This window comes from Prionailurus viverrinus, chromosome B3 (genome assembly GCF_022837055.1).
Source record: "Prionailurus viverrinus isolate Anna chromosome B3, UM_Priviv_1.0, whole genome shotgun sequence".
NCBI classification, from domain to species: domain Eukaryota; kingdom Metazoa; phylum Chordata; class Mammalia; order Carnivora; family Felidae; genus Prionailurus; species Prionailurus viverrinus.
The window spans coordinates 23805961-23820791 of NC_062566.1; the positions used below are offsets into that span (position 1 = coordinate 23805961).

Here is a 14831-nt window from a genome sequence, read left to right on the forward strand (position 1 = left end):
GCTACAGGCTCAGAAGATGGACCCTCTGCTGAAGATAGTGGGGGGGAGGTTGCTCTCCTTGCCTTGAAGAGTGTGTTTGCAAGTGTGTCAACAAGAATGGGGTCTGCTTCCAAAGCAAAGGTGTTGCACACTGCTTCATCCATTCTTTCCTAATGATGCTTTGAAAGTAACCCTCACTAGAAATAATCAACAAATATGCAAGGAAATGTCCTTGCACCAGGCACTACGTGGGCACTTAAGTGCCCTTACTCATTTAATCCTGAGTAGTCCTGTCAGAAGACTAGGAAATGATGTAACTCTCCCACAATTATAGGGGCACCAAGTGATGAAACTGGAATGCAGACCATGGAAGGTTTAAGTGTACCATGGAGGTGGGGAGGCAGCCTTACAACTAGAGATGGAAAATGTAGCATGTGACTTATAAATTAACCAATTCATTCCATGTCACAGGCACTAGTCAGAATTTTTTTAGCCCATAAATTTGTTACATGTGTATCCACTAAGTACTCAGAAGGCACTAACTGAATACGTTATTTGTCATCACCATGCCAAGCAGGTGAAAGAAAGTCAATCCCTCTCCTCAGAGCCCAGAGCAAATCACAAAGCAGATATAGGGTGCTACACCAATCCAGGCCAGGCAGGACTTTGTAGGAAAGCAGACCATTGCCAGGCCATGCAAATGGAAGTGCACATAACTAGAGGAAGCTATGAAACAGGGAAAGTATAGCTCTTGGGCAAACCAGAAATATTCTGAATCCCTGAAATGTAAAGTGTGGTAGGAGAGAGAACATGATGTGTCTATATGTGTACACACACTAGAAATGAGGCTGAGAAATGAACCAGACAGTAAAAGCTTGCCCTCTCATGAGAAGCAGCTCCCTAGACAGATCTCCTTTTGTACCAATGACTTTAACTTAAGAAACAGAAATAGAAATTCCTAAAAGTAGAAAGTAAACTAAAACAAATGAACTTGACCCTACATTAAGTTGGTAGCATAATCACATGGAGAATTATTCCAAGTGACCTTGAAATACAGTATTCTGATGGCTTGATAGTAGAGGAAGAGAAAACAATCACAAGCATTAATTTAAACTCTCAGTGGGCTTGTTGCTATTATTGTCACTTTGGAACTGTTACTTAGAGAATAAAACCATTAATTATATCAATGTATTAGTAAGCACTCAAGGGAAGAAATACAAAGGAAAATCAAAGAAGTGAAAAATGAATCTTTAATATAAATTGGAAATATCAATATGAGCTTATGATTTTTTCTTCCTACATATTTCCCAGCTCTGTCAACTGAGAAAGCCCAGAAGTACTGACAATCCAATACTGATGAACACTCTGGCACCAGATCAAGGGCTTTTTAAGCCATCAATTAAATGGGACTACTGCTCCTAGCAGGAGGTGCACAAGACAAGCCTGGACATCTAGTCCTGAAAGTAAGAATGCTCTCTGAGATTACTAGGGCTGAATGAAGGGTCTCCCTCTGGGTAAAAATGAGACAGTCTGGGCAACAAAAATAACTGTAATAGACTGCAACATATTAAATACAACAAGTTCATGAGTTTCTGCTGGTAGTGAAAAACAACTTTCTCTAGCTCCCTCTGGGGATTGCTGGGTACCAGTTACTTCTTATGGAAAGAATCCAGCTGTTACACCCTGCTTTTACTAACCACATAACTGATGAAAATTCTGCTTTTATAGAAGAATTAAAGGTAATAAGAGTGACAAAAATAAAAGAAATTAAAAATAAAAATAATCTACTAAGTAGTAGGTTGGGAACTTGGGTGTGGTTGTGAGAGAAAGAATGCTTTGTCTGGCATGTAATGTTAATTATTATGACTATTACTTTTGAAGGACCATTGAGGGAGCTGAGAAAGAGAGCTGAACAGAGACATGGAACAGGAAAAAGGATTGCCAAGCAGTGTACAAGATGAGTCTTTGCTTCACAAAGATTTGATGGCACCAACCCACAGACCTGGGTGAGTTGTTCAGCAGGCATACTGACAGGGAGAAAGGGTTGATTAGCTCCACAGTTGGGGATAAGCTCACCTAACAGTTTGAAAACATGCAACTCTGCCCATTAAGTGGTGGAATCTATTTCCCACCACTGAACCTAGCTGGCCTATGACATGGTTTGACCAACAGCATGTGGTAGAAGTGAAGGTCTATGAGGCCTGGAGCTCAGGCCTCAGCAGGCCCTGAGAATTTTGCTCTTGTTTCAAAACACTGCCTAAGACTCGTATGTAAGAAGGCCAGTGCATTTAGCTGGAGGGTGAGGCCAGTGGGCAGAGAAATTCCACACCCAGTGGCTAACACTGTCCTATGAGGGAGGACATCAGACCCTGACAGCCTACATGGCACCACCTCATCATCACTTCTTGCTTAGTAGGTTAAGTCATGTAGCTACCTTCAGCCTCAGTTTTCTAATATGAAAAATAATGTTAAAATTCATAGGGTTAGTGTGAGGAATAAATGATATATGTAAGAATTCACAGAGGAGTTATTACACATGGATTGTTTTATATTATTTAAAATAAAAAGGTGATATATTTTACCGTGAACTATCTTCAGGATAACGTTGTCCTACTGCTTCCTGAAGCTGAACATTAAGAAAAGACACATTCTGCCAGGTTTCCTTTTCTCTTATTTTATCAAAAATTGATGTGTAGAAGTCATACATGGTATCTCCACCTTCCATTAAGAAAAAATTTCTCATGGCCTGCAAGTACTCAACCAGTCTAAATGGAGAGAAAATAAGCTACAGAAAGATCTTACACTCATGAGACAGAATTTTAGATCAGTAGCAGATTTTGTACACTAATTTTGAAAGAGTTTTACATTCTACATTTACTAAAAACAGAAATACAACAAACAAAAAGAAATCCCAAAATACTAACACCTCTTAGAGACTTTTAAAATAATAAAAATAGTATATGTTTGCCTTTAATAGAAAGAAATGTTACTTTCCTATAACACTGTAAAAAGATGGCCAAAGTAGAAAGGTGTAACCATCTAGGGGCTCCTGTGTGGCTCAGTTAAGTGTCCAACACTTGGTTTCAGCTTAGGTCATGATCTCACGGTTCATGGGTTCGAGTCCCACATCAGGCTCTGTGCTGACAGTGCAGAGCCCGCTTGGGATTTTCTCTCCCTCTCTCTCTGCCCCGCCCCTGTTTACTTGCGCACACGCGCACTCTCTCTCAAAATAAGTAAAATAAACTTAAAAAAAAAAAAAGTGTAAAAAAAAAAAGTGTAACAAACTAGTCAGTCCAAATCCTGCTATTCATAGTGAATTTCTACTGTTAATATTTGGGATATTTCTTTCTAGTCTTTTTTTTCTATGCATTTGAAAAAATATAGTTCCCACTATATTATATATCCTTTTTAAGTTTTAAGAACATTTTACATTATTTAAAACTCTGGAGAAACATAAACTTTATAAAGTTCATACATGACAGATTTGCCAAAGCTTATATGGATATGCCATTTTTATGGATATGCCATAATTTAAAGAACTGGTCATCTATTACTAAGTAATTTCATGTTCTTCCCTCTGACAGCAAACTTTCAGATGGGCATTTTTGTGCAACAAGCTTTTTCTGTATTTCTTTCGGGGTAGAGTCTCAGAAATAAAGGATTAAATTTCACAACATAATGGTGTGAAACACAGATGGCTAGTTGATTCTCTCAAAATTATTCATTGCATACTCATTTCCTACTTTATTAAAAATTAACTTGAAACATAGGTTTTAAAATAATTTCAATTGTTCTTAAAGTGCAATAAACTACTGACTACTTCCAAAATTAAACTACTCCTTTATACCTGTAGTCTTTTTTCAGAGTTTGCATGAGGTTTCCACAGCACTCGAGATACTGCTTATCAATATGAGGATAGAGGCAAGATCTCAGTGTTAACTCAAAAGTCTGGCATGTCACAGATTCTGATGATCTATCCACACATATATCTTCACCAGCAAACTTCTCATGAAAGTCACTCTGTTCCAAATACAACCTTTAGGATAAAAACGTGAGTCTTTTTTTTTTTTTTTTTAATGAGCTGCTATCAACAGAATTCCCTTAAAAGCAAAACTCCAGAGTCCCATTTTTACCTTTAGTCTTAAAATTACCAACTATTACAGAAAGAAACTCCCCCCGCCCACGCCAAATATCCTTTAAGTGAAACAGTTTTTCAACCACTTCTGCCTTAAGGGTCAAGTACTGAGTAGGTCTTTTTCGTCACTGTGTCTCAGGCAGTATACGAGGTGAATAAGGGCAATGCATTAGACAGTAAGGCATGGTGCGCCTAAAACCACCTAAGGGCCAAGATACATTTTAAGTTGTGTGTGTGTGTGTGTGTGTGTATATGTGTGACATACTTGCACAAGACCTAGACTTTCTGTATGAGTAACAGCAACTCCCCATGGATGTAGGACACAAGGTAGTCTATGGACTTTCACAAACAAGTAGGCCAAATTGAACACAGTGCCCTCTTGCATTCCATTCATTAGAAAGGATAAGCTACAAAGGTTTTTATTTTTAAGGCTGGAAAGCCCTAACTAGCAGAAATTAACAGTTACTAAATACTGCACAGATTCTGCCATTTCAATTATCTAAAATCTTGCAGGTATGTATCACCTTGCAAAGTTAATTGCCAGGAGGGGATCGTGAACATCATCCAGTTCAAGATGCCTTTCAGCAATGGACTGCATCTTAATTAGGTTCTCTTTGGTAGCCTGCTGCTCAGTGAGGACCTGTGCAGTGGAATCTTCTCCATGTCGAAGACGCGACTGTACAGATTCCAGAAACAGGGTATACAAGCTTTTTCTCTCTGCATCTGAAACAAAGAAATATGTTTGGTGAACTATATTCCTGTAAATAATATTAAGTAGCATTAGGTAGTTTTATCCTAATATAGTCTGGTATTTTTCCTTTGGCCTATGAGAGTTTATCCCTGTTTCTTTACTTCCACAGTACAGTACAACTAAATACTTTTATACCCTGTTAGATAATTGCAAAGTTCATAAACATTCAAAGTATGAGCTAATTTTTTCTGAACAGAGTAACACCCTAAGTAGGGTGCTTAAAAGTTAAGTTACCACCATACTGGACAGCACTATAATACTTATAGGAGTCATAATTTCATTGGGGAAAACACTTTTGACAGTGGTCCCGAAAGCTCATTACATTTTATTATTCAGTCAAAAAGGAAATATTCCACAAAATGAAAATATTATTTAAAGTAAATACAATTCAGGGGCGCCTGGGTGGCGCAGTCGGTTAAGCGTCCGACTTCAGCCAGGTCACGATCTCGCGGTCTGGGAGTTCGAGCCCCGCGTCGGGCTCTGGGCTGATGGCTCGGAGCCTGGAGCCTGTTTCCGATTCTGTGTCTCCCTCTCTCTCTGACCCTCCCCCGTTCATGCTCTGTCTCTCTGTCCCAAAAATAAATAAACGTTGAAAAAAAAAATTAAAAAAAAAAAAAAAAAAAAAAAAAAAGTAAATACAATTCAAAGTAATGTAACATTAAGGTGATTTAAAAACAATTAAGGCTATATATACACCTTTCAAATCTTTTTCGTCAGTTGTTAAAAGTTAAAGTATATTGCTTAAATTGTATCAAAAAAGGCCATAAATTATATCAAGATTTTCTTGAAATCTATGATCAAGTCTAAACTGCTAACCAACAAATTCATATCTGCCAGGGTTTACATTTATGTCCTCAACAGCTAAATGCTGCACTGCATTAAGAAATGCTAGAGATTTATTTTTTAAATGACCAGTTCTAAGGAATCCAGACTAAGGAAAAAGCATGTGGAATTTATCATTACTGCAATCACTGCCTTTGAAACAGTGCTAAAAGTTTCCACTGAGGATAATCTTTTCAATTAGGAGCAGTAACAAGGTGATAATTTCCATGAAAGTAAAAGGCTTTGATAATTTTCAAACTACAAAATAATTACATATTTCAGGATGACAAAAATGAAGACAGAGTAACTGCCTGAATGCTGAGGGATACATGGAAAAGGAACTTTCTACCTCTGGCTGTGTCCTGGCACGTGGTGCTCTTTGCACATTGCAGGTTCTTCAGCAGCTGCATTGACTTGCCAGCCATAATTATCTGCTTAAGGACAGGTTTGAGGAAGGACACCATGGTATGCTGCCTGCTGGAGGGCCCCTGGTCACTGCCAGAACTTGCACTAGCATTATCACTCATTTTTTCTTCATTTTCTGTCTTTTCCGATACGCTGTATAGTGTGTAAGTTGCATACCAAAAGTCTCTGTGATTTACTGGAACATTTTTGTTTCTATAAAGATTCAAAAGAATTTTAAACTTCAACTTTACTTCCTTAAAAACAACAGTGTATCTGTTTTAGCTTAGGCATGTTGTCCAGACATTCCAAAACACAATAATATCAATTATTAGTAATATGAAGCAATCTTCAGGCAAAATGGGGCAGAGGTTTTATCTGACTTCAGTTTAACAGAAAAGTGGGTAAATACTCTGAATGACACAGGTAAAATTTAAGTAAAAAGTTGTAGGGAATAAGCTTAGAAATTTCCTGGGCTTATACCAATGGGTTAACAAGGCATAAAGAATTACAAAGCCATAGGATGCTCACACCTTGGTTTGGGTAAACAAGATTAGGTAAATAAGTATAGAGAAGGTGGGGCAGAAGCCCCAATATAGAACATATGAAATAAACAAGATTAGATATTCAGGGTGGAAGCACCCCCCAGTTTAGTAGTATAGCAGAAAGCTGCTTTCACAGGAGGAAAGGAACAAGTTAGGTAAACAGATAAATTGGGCTACAGACTGTTGGGCTGCAGCTGAAGCAGCCCGGAGAGGAGATGATTAACAAAAGAAAGGTGCCTCGTTAACTCTGAGGTTATTTCCCCTACCAGTCTCATCCCCTAGGCTAGCTAAGATAAACAAAGGTGGTGCTTCATGTCTGCTGTAAACAACCTCCTGCCTGACTGCCCTGGTGTCAGGATTTTGCTTTGTATTAACCCACACCCCTAACCCCAAATATCTTCAAGACTCCCTTTCCCTCACGTCTACAAGTTAATGTTCACAGATTCAGTCTCTCTTTGTGCATGTCCATCGCCATGTTTGTAAGCCTTCTGATCTTAATAAAAACGGGGCAAGGACCCTTATTTGGGGCTCCTGTCTTCCAGGATATTAGCCATCTCTTGCTTTTCATCCTGCGTCCTGCTCTTTTGCTGGCCAAAAGATAACTTCAGACTTAGAGTCTATGACAAAAAGTTTCTTGAATTAGAATTAAACAAAATATGATTACTTTGATTCTCTTTAGAAGTAGAATAAAAGTTTACCAATTTTGCCATTTCCTGTAAAAGTAATCTCTACACTTCTACATTTTTTTGTCCCGTACAGATTCTTAACTGAAATGCTTTTAACAATCAAATGATGGTCACTCACCACCCTTTAATAACAGCCAGAATCCCATTTTCACAAAAATTATCACGTAAGATCGATGAAAAACGATATAATAACAGACACGAGATTCAGTTAAAGGAGGCTAGCTAATTTACATCTGCAGTGTATAAGCAGGGTTACCTTTTCAGAGTTGTAAGGACTTAACAGTCTCCTTTCTGATGAGTTAAATGGATAGCTATCCATAAAAACCACACATCTAAACAGAGTGCATAACTTAAAAGTGAGTTAAGAGAGTTCTACATTTGCAGTTTGTATGATTCTGCTCAGAAACATCAATTAACTGAAGGGGAAATCATAAGTGAATTATGATTTTCCTTAATTGTTTTCCTAAATATTTTATTAAGAAGGTTAAAAAAGCCAGCTAATTTGGAAAATAAATGTATTCGAGGCATATTCTGTAATACTTTCAAATCTTTTATCCTACTGATTAATTTATAACAGCAATTAGTTGAAGCCACTTATTATCACCTAAATTCCCTCTTTAGGAAGCAATATGCCTTTTACCATACCAGCCAACCATAAACACACTATCATTTAAAAAGCAGAATTTGCTAAGGAATGCTGTGAACTGACATAAAACTTGGGAGACATATTTTTGGCTGATTCCTGACATCTTCTATAAAAATTCAATACAACTTGTTTATGGTAAAACCATAGTCTGTCACTGCACTGGTCTTCCTCAGTATCACCTGAACTACAAAAGTGCATTATTTTCCTGTGAGAGAAAAAAGGTATGAGCAGCACCCCAGGTCTCCTGAGCTGTGTGTAGGACCCAACCTCTGGATGATGAACTCCCTAGCGCAGTCACATAGGTGCCCATGCACGATCCACTCGTCCACAATCTGCAGGTAGGGTCTTACTGTTTCCACCCAGAGAGAGAACAGCAGGGAGACCTGAGGACAGAGTGTGCACAATCAACTATCAGAACCCCCTTGTCTCTGGATAAAATGAAGTTTAAACATTTCTGAAACACCTTTTCAAAAGTAATTGTTTTTTGACAAAAAGAAATTAAAAATCCAAAACATACTCTATAAAATCCTTATGAAAACTCACCTAAATATGAGATGACCATATTGTCTGTAGTCCATACCAGGACTCTCTTGAGAGTGAAAGTTAAAGAGGAACAACAGTTCTAAGTAGGATAGTCCAAACTGAGGCACGCTTATCCTATCTAAAGCACACTATTAGCAAAATGTCCATTTGGAATGAGGAAATGATTTCATTCTACTATAGTTCCAAGTAGTAAAAAAAAACTGCATAGCTGAAAGAAATTAACCTGTTTTATACTGAACTGCAGTATCAAAATGGTGAGAAAAGTTACATCACCAAACTAGGAAATATACCTAGTGCATGTGTATCCAAACATCCAAACAAAATGTGTATCTGACCAAACAAACCTGCAGTTTTCTAGATTATAAATCTCCAGTTAGATTTGTATTTTTAAAAATTGTGACAAAAAACAGGTAACACAAAAATATACTATCTTAAGCACTTTAAAGTGTACAATTCAGTAGTGTTAAGTATATTCATATTGTTGTGAAAACAGATCTCTGGCATGTTGCAAAATTGGAACTCTGTACCTATTAAATATCTTCTCTTTTCTCCTCTCCCCAGTCCCTGGCAGCCACCATTCTACTTTCTGTTTCTATGAATTTGACTACTCTAAATACCTTATATAATAGATTTGTATTTTTATTCAAGGAAGAGTTGCTGCAAATATCTATAATAAGTCAGCTAGGCATTTTTCACATCTTGCTTTTATGCTTTGCTTTGTTATTGCTTCATCCTTCTGGTGACCTTGGCAATTAAAGGTAAGAAGCTAGTTTCCTGTAGCCTTGAATTTAGAAGCCAATTTTAAAACTCTGAAAAAACCATGGGGTGCCTGGGTGGCGCAGTCGGTTAAGCGGCCGACTTCAGCCAGGTCACAATCTCGCGGTCTGTGAGTTCGAGCCCCGCGTCGGGCTCTGGGCTGATGGCTCAGAGCCTGGAGCCTGTTTCCGATTCTGTGTCTCCCTCTCTCTCTGCCCTTCCCCCGTTCATGCTCTGTCTCTCTCTGTCCCAAAAATAAATAAACGTTGAAAAAAAAAATTTTTTAAACTCTGAAAAAAACAAAACCAAAACCAAAACCAAAACCAAAACCAAAGGATGCCTGAGGTGGCTCAGTCAGTTGAGTACCCAACTCTTGATTTCAGCTCCAGTCATGATCTCAGGGTCATGGGATTGAGGCCAGTGTCAGGCTTGTGCTGAGTGAGGAGCCTGCTTAAGATTCTCTCTCCCTCCCTCTGCCACTCTCCCCCACTCACACACTCTCTCTTTAAAAACAAAAACACCCTCTGAACAGCTGTCTGACACACGATTTAAGTACCATTTTTACAAAGAACTATATGACAGTCTATCCACCACTCCTTTGGCTGAACAGAATGGAGTCATACAACTTAGGACAAAAGTCTTACATACAGTTTGCTCAGAGGCTTCTCCAACAATGTCATATTCAAGAATGGCCTTGTACAGTGTGTTGAGCAGATGAGATGCCCGAACAACATTTCGAGTGTCAGGTGGAACTTCTGCTACTCCAGTACTAAATACTTTGTGGAGAACTTTGAGCTGAGCCAGTCGAGGTGACAACTTGTCCACCACTATTGCAAGAGTTATTGTAGTGTCTGCAAAATATCAAGGAATCAAACTCACTAGCAAGGAAGCATATCTGCATTCAGAATGTGATATAAAAGCTAACTCATAGAAAGATATGGCGAACTGGACGGTGGTGGGTTTTAATCTCATTTCATAAGGAGCTAATTTCCCTAAAGAAAAAACAACTCTGAAGAAAAATAATGTATAAAGTAACTGAATTTCAGGGAAAAGGAAATAAAAGTGATTCTTAAACTCGACTTCAATTCTTAACATAATAATACAAATTAAAACTACACTGGGCAAATAAACAGATAACAGTTGACTACTGTTTTAGTGAGGGGATGGTTATTACAAAGGGGAGCAAGAGCCAGTTTTTTCATGGGATTGGCAGAGCTCCGTATCCTGAAGATGAAAGTGGATATACAAATATATACATGTGACAAAGTGTCACAAAACTATACACAAAGATATTACTCCTCTCCCCACAAAATATCAAGTACCTGCAAAACTGGTAAAACTCATGTCAGGTCTGCAGAGCAATTACATGTATTGTGCCAATGTCAATTTCCTAGTTTTGATAACATACTATATGCAAGGGTGGAAGTTATTGGGGAAGTTGGGTGATGAGAATACAGGTCTTCTGGGTACTATTTTTTGTAGTAGTTGAAAATAAAAGTGGTGGAGGGGAGCTGACACTGGTTACCATTTTGTAGCTGTCATACTGGTGATCAAAAGGTTTGACAGCACACTGTTGGTAAGAGTGTAAGGAAACAGGTATTCATATACATTGCTGGCAACTGTTCTCTGTGGAAAACCATGTGGTGATGTGTATCAAAATCACACATGCTATCACATACTCTTTAACTTTAGCAATTCCATTAACAATGTATGCTATAACTTGCAGCTCGTGTGTACAATTACGTTAGTGGTTATCACTACAGCACTGTTGGCAATAGCAAAAGATCAGAAATAGCCTAAATGTTCATCAAAAGGGGATTGGTTGGGTGGTTGTGGGTGCCTGGGTAGCTCAGTCAATTGAGCATCCAACTCTTGATTTTGGCGGAGGTCATGATTCCAGGGTCATATGATTGAGCCCCACATCAGGCTCTACACCAAGCATGGAGCCTGCTTGGGATTCTCTCTCTCCCTCTCGGCCCCTCTCCCCACTGCTTGCGTTCTCTCTCTCTAAAATAAAATAAAAAAGTCCACAACAAACAAAAGGCGATAAGCCTATTATACATTCATACATCTTTGTAAAAGAGAATTTGTAGAAAAGAATGAGGAGGCTCTTTACACTTTTGTATGATATAATCCTCAAAATTTAAATTAGAAAATAATTTGAAGAGAGTAGTTAACAGACTACAAGGTATGTATATATGAATATGCATTGCTTGCATATGTTTAAATTATTTCTGGAAGGATGCACAAGAAACTTATGACTTGGTTGCCTCTGGGGAGGGGAACTGAGTACTTGACTGGAGAGATAGCACAGGAAGAATAATTTCACTGTAAACTTTCTATAGTATTTGGATTTTTAGGGAATGGAATGGCTTAAAATACAAATTTAAAATGATTTAAAAATTATCATGATTATTACTTACAATAGAATTTTCAAACCTTTTATCAGTTAATAACCTAGATGGCATTCAAAATATGACTTATGTCTTATGAGTAGAAGGGAAGGACATTTAAATACCATTATTGATGATGTACTTCTCAATGTCTGTAAGTTCCTTTTTAAAACTAATAAAGTATTTGTACAGGGCCCACATGAAAGCCTGGTATGTCCTAAAGGGAGCTTCAGTCAACTTCTTGGGAAGAGAACCATTTCCAGGTAACATGCTTTCGGAGCTGTGCCCCATGACTTCATCGATGAATTCCTGGAGTCGAAACACAACTTGGCCATATGCTGCTATTTGTTCTAGCACTGATCGTAAACAGCTCTACAATAGAAGCAAACCGCAAACATGTGGAGTCTTCTATAAACATTCAAATTCATATTCTTTCACTAAAATATTTATTTTGTGACTGTTTTAAACACTATGCTTAGTAGAGAACAAAATGAATATTTAGTTTTATACTCAAAGGAATACAAGCATTAATTTCTACAGAATATAGAATTGTGGCTTATACTTTTTAAAAACACCTACAAGGTAAATAAATATGCTACAAGCAAAAAATTTATAGTATACAGCTTTCCAATATAGAACTGACAAAAAGCAGAACATGTAAATTGAAACTAAATGTGAATATAACACACACTATTAAAGAATTCTCTAGCATTGTAAAGATGCATAACTTAATTTGGTCTTTGGGACGTTAAGTAGATTTGATAACTAATTTTAATATTGCAAAATGTTCTAAAGTTATATAACCAGGGTTTACATAAATCCTTTTATTTAATTTTAATTAGAAAAATTACAAATAACTTACATGTGTCAAATGAGTTACTATAATACTGTTTCTCACAGTTACCTTCCCATCTATCAACTGATATATAAAGAGCTTTTTTACCCCTGAAAGTAACCTGAAATGAAATAAAAAAGATGAATGTACTTTAAATCTATAAAAATGTTCATTACAGTAATGCCTAAGAAGTTTTAACAAAAGATTCAAAATTGGGTGTTGGGGGCAAACAGGTCAGAGAATTAGAAAATAAGAGACATCAATCTTTTTATCTGATTAACTTAAGACTCAAGGGTATTTCAATATTATCTTACAGAGAAGTTGAAATAGTGTTGTTAAAGTATTTCCTCCTCTTTGTGATGGCCCAAACAGATTTCCCATTTTTAAGAAAGTCAATATACTTTTTGGTAGAGAGGACCATAACCTAGAAATCTCAGTAATACCAGCACTACATGTTGCATTTCTCATTTTCATTTTTGTGTGAACACAATCTAAAATCTTAGATTCCTGGTTTCCAGGTATAGGACACAGGCTCTCATTGATAAACTCTTGCCTATTAAGAGCAGTTAGCAAACCAGGAACCTTTCTTTGAACTCAGATATTAAAAAAGTAATGGTTTAATATAATTAAATCATATACTAAATTATTTAAAATGGGAAAGAAGCAAACATACCAAATTCTCATAATCTCCACAATCAATTCTGAAATATGGGTTTACTGAGGACCCCAGGCTACCTGTAGGGGAGCACTAGAAACAGTTTTGGGTTAAACCCAAGGGCCTATTTTTAGAAAGCATGTAAAGAAACTGTGAATACTTTTCCTTATAAACTAAAATTCTGGCTTCTCACTAATAAAATCTTCTACACTAATACTTAGGTTAATAGATCTTACCATAAGGTTTCCCGAATAACCTGTGTCTCAGTAACAAAAACTCTGTCATCAGGAACATATAATGGGTCACTGCTATACAAGTGTTGGTCCCTATTAGACAGTAAACAACAAATGTCAATGAAAAGGTTTCTCATGAAGTAAAATTACATGCCTTAAGGAATATATGCATTTAGGGGAGACTGAGTGGCTCAGCTGGTTAAGTGTCTGACTCTTGACATCTGTGCTGACAGTGTGGAGCCTGCTTCGGATTCTCTCTCCCTCTTTCTGACCACCCCCCCCCCCCCCCGCCCTTGTGTGCTCTCTTCCTCTCCCTCAAAATAAATAAACATTAAAAAAATATATATGCATTTAGTGGTAATTTAACAGGTAATTAATAAGGCAAATAAACATAATATGCTTTAAATGCCCTCCCATACTCATTTCTACATGTCAACTGTAATACTCTAAGAGAAGTACTTTGAGAATAATTCCAATTATTATATTATATATATATAATAATATATATATTATATTACATCTGACTGAGTCAAATGCTTAAAACTGTGTATTGTTTGGGCAAATAGTAATTGTAACTTTGTAATAAGTGCATTAAAACAGAAATCAAATAAATGGCCTAATTTAACCAATCCACTCACTTCGAAAATAAGTCAAAAGACAGATTATAATTAAATAATTAATCTCATTTTAAAAATAATTAAATAATTTAAAACTATGTTCAATTAGAATTGTTTAAAAAAAACAAGTTTAAATTTTAGGGAAGTACTCGATTTAAACCGCAAATATTAAAATATCAAAGTTTATTCTATTAACACATTAAATGAAAAACTTAGCTTCTTACCAGACAGAGGCTAAATTGGAGTGCAAATGTAAACTATGAGGAAGCCTTGAGGATCTGGCTGTCCAGTACTGATGAACAACATGCTGCTCCAGCCAGCTTCGGCCATTTGGCTCATCTACTGGAACGATATTTAGTAAGTTTAAGTTATGAGCATTAACAAAGAAACACCTGATCAACTATGCCACAATTTTGGACTTATGGCCTTGTTCAAACATTCAACTGAAAAAGGCTCTTTAGAATATACATACAGGAACATATATACAAAATTTAATTAAGTATCACTGGCTATAAAATAAAAAAGTACTCAATTTTATTTTATTTTATTTTTTTAAATTTTTTTTAATGTTTATTTATTTTTGAGACAGAGAGAGACAGAGCATGAACAGGGGAGGGGCAGAGAGAGAGGGAGACACAGAATTGGAAGCAGGCTCCAGGCTCTGAGCCATCAGCCCAGAGCCCGACGTGGGGCTCGAACTCACGGACCGTGAGATCGTGACCTGGGCTGAAGTTGGACGCTTAACCGACTGAGCCACCCAGGCGCCCCAAAAAAGTACTCAATTTTAAATAACCCCATGAATAATAGTTCAATAGTCATGAAAGAAATTGAAA

At 37.0% G+C, this 14831-nt stretch overlaps 1 protein-coding gene across 14 annotated transcripts in view; it reads right to left on the bottom strand.

Moving 5' to 3' along the window:
- The window catches only part of TUBGCP5 (tubulin gamma complex associated protein 5), a 66189-nt gene that overhangs the window by 7710 nt on the left and 43648 nt on the right, over nt 1-14831 (bottom strand). For 11 of the 14 annotated variants that reach the window (XR_007152893.1, XR_007152891.1, XR_007152892.1 and 8 more), the window contains 10 exons: nt 14223-14340; nt 13385-13474; nt 12521-12614; nt 11784-12030; nt 9914-10116; nt 8234-8349; nt 6037-6305; nt 4639-4837; nt 3827-4015; nt 2562-2744 (listed from right to left, as the gene is read on the bottom strand). Coding sequence is in view for 9 of the 14 variants with exons in the window: in XM_047862185.1 (XP_047718141.1) it covers nt 2562-2744; nt 3827-4015; nt 4639-4837; nt 6037-6305; nt 8234-8349; nt 9914-10116; nt 11784-12030; nt 12521-12614; nt 13385-13474; nt 14223-14340 (1708 nt within the window). In the remaining 5 variants the exon portion in view is untranslated. The remainder of the gene's footprint in view (nt 1-2561; nt 2745-3826; nt 4016-4638; nt 4838-6036; nt 6306-8233; nt 8350-9913; nt 10117-11783; nt 12031-12520; nt 12615-13384; nt 13475-14222; nt 14341-14831) is intronic. The other 3 variants (XM_047862189.1, XM_047862187.1, XM_047862183.1) reach the window with 1 other exon arrangement.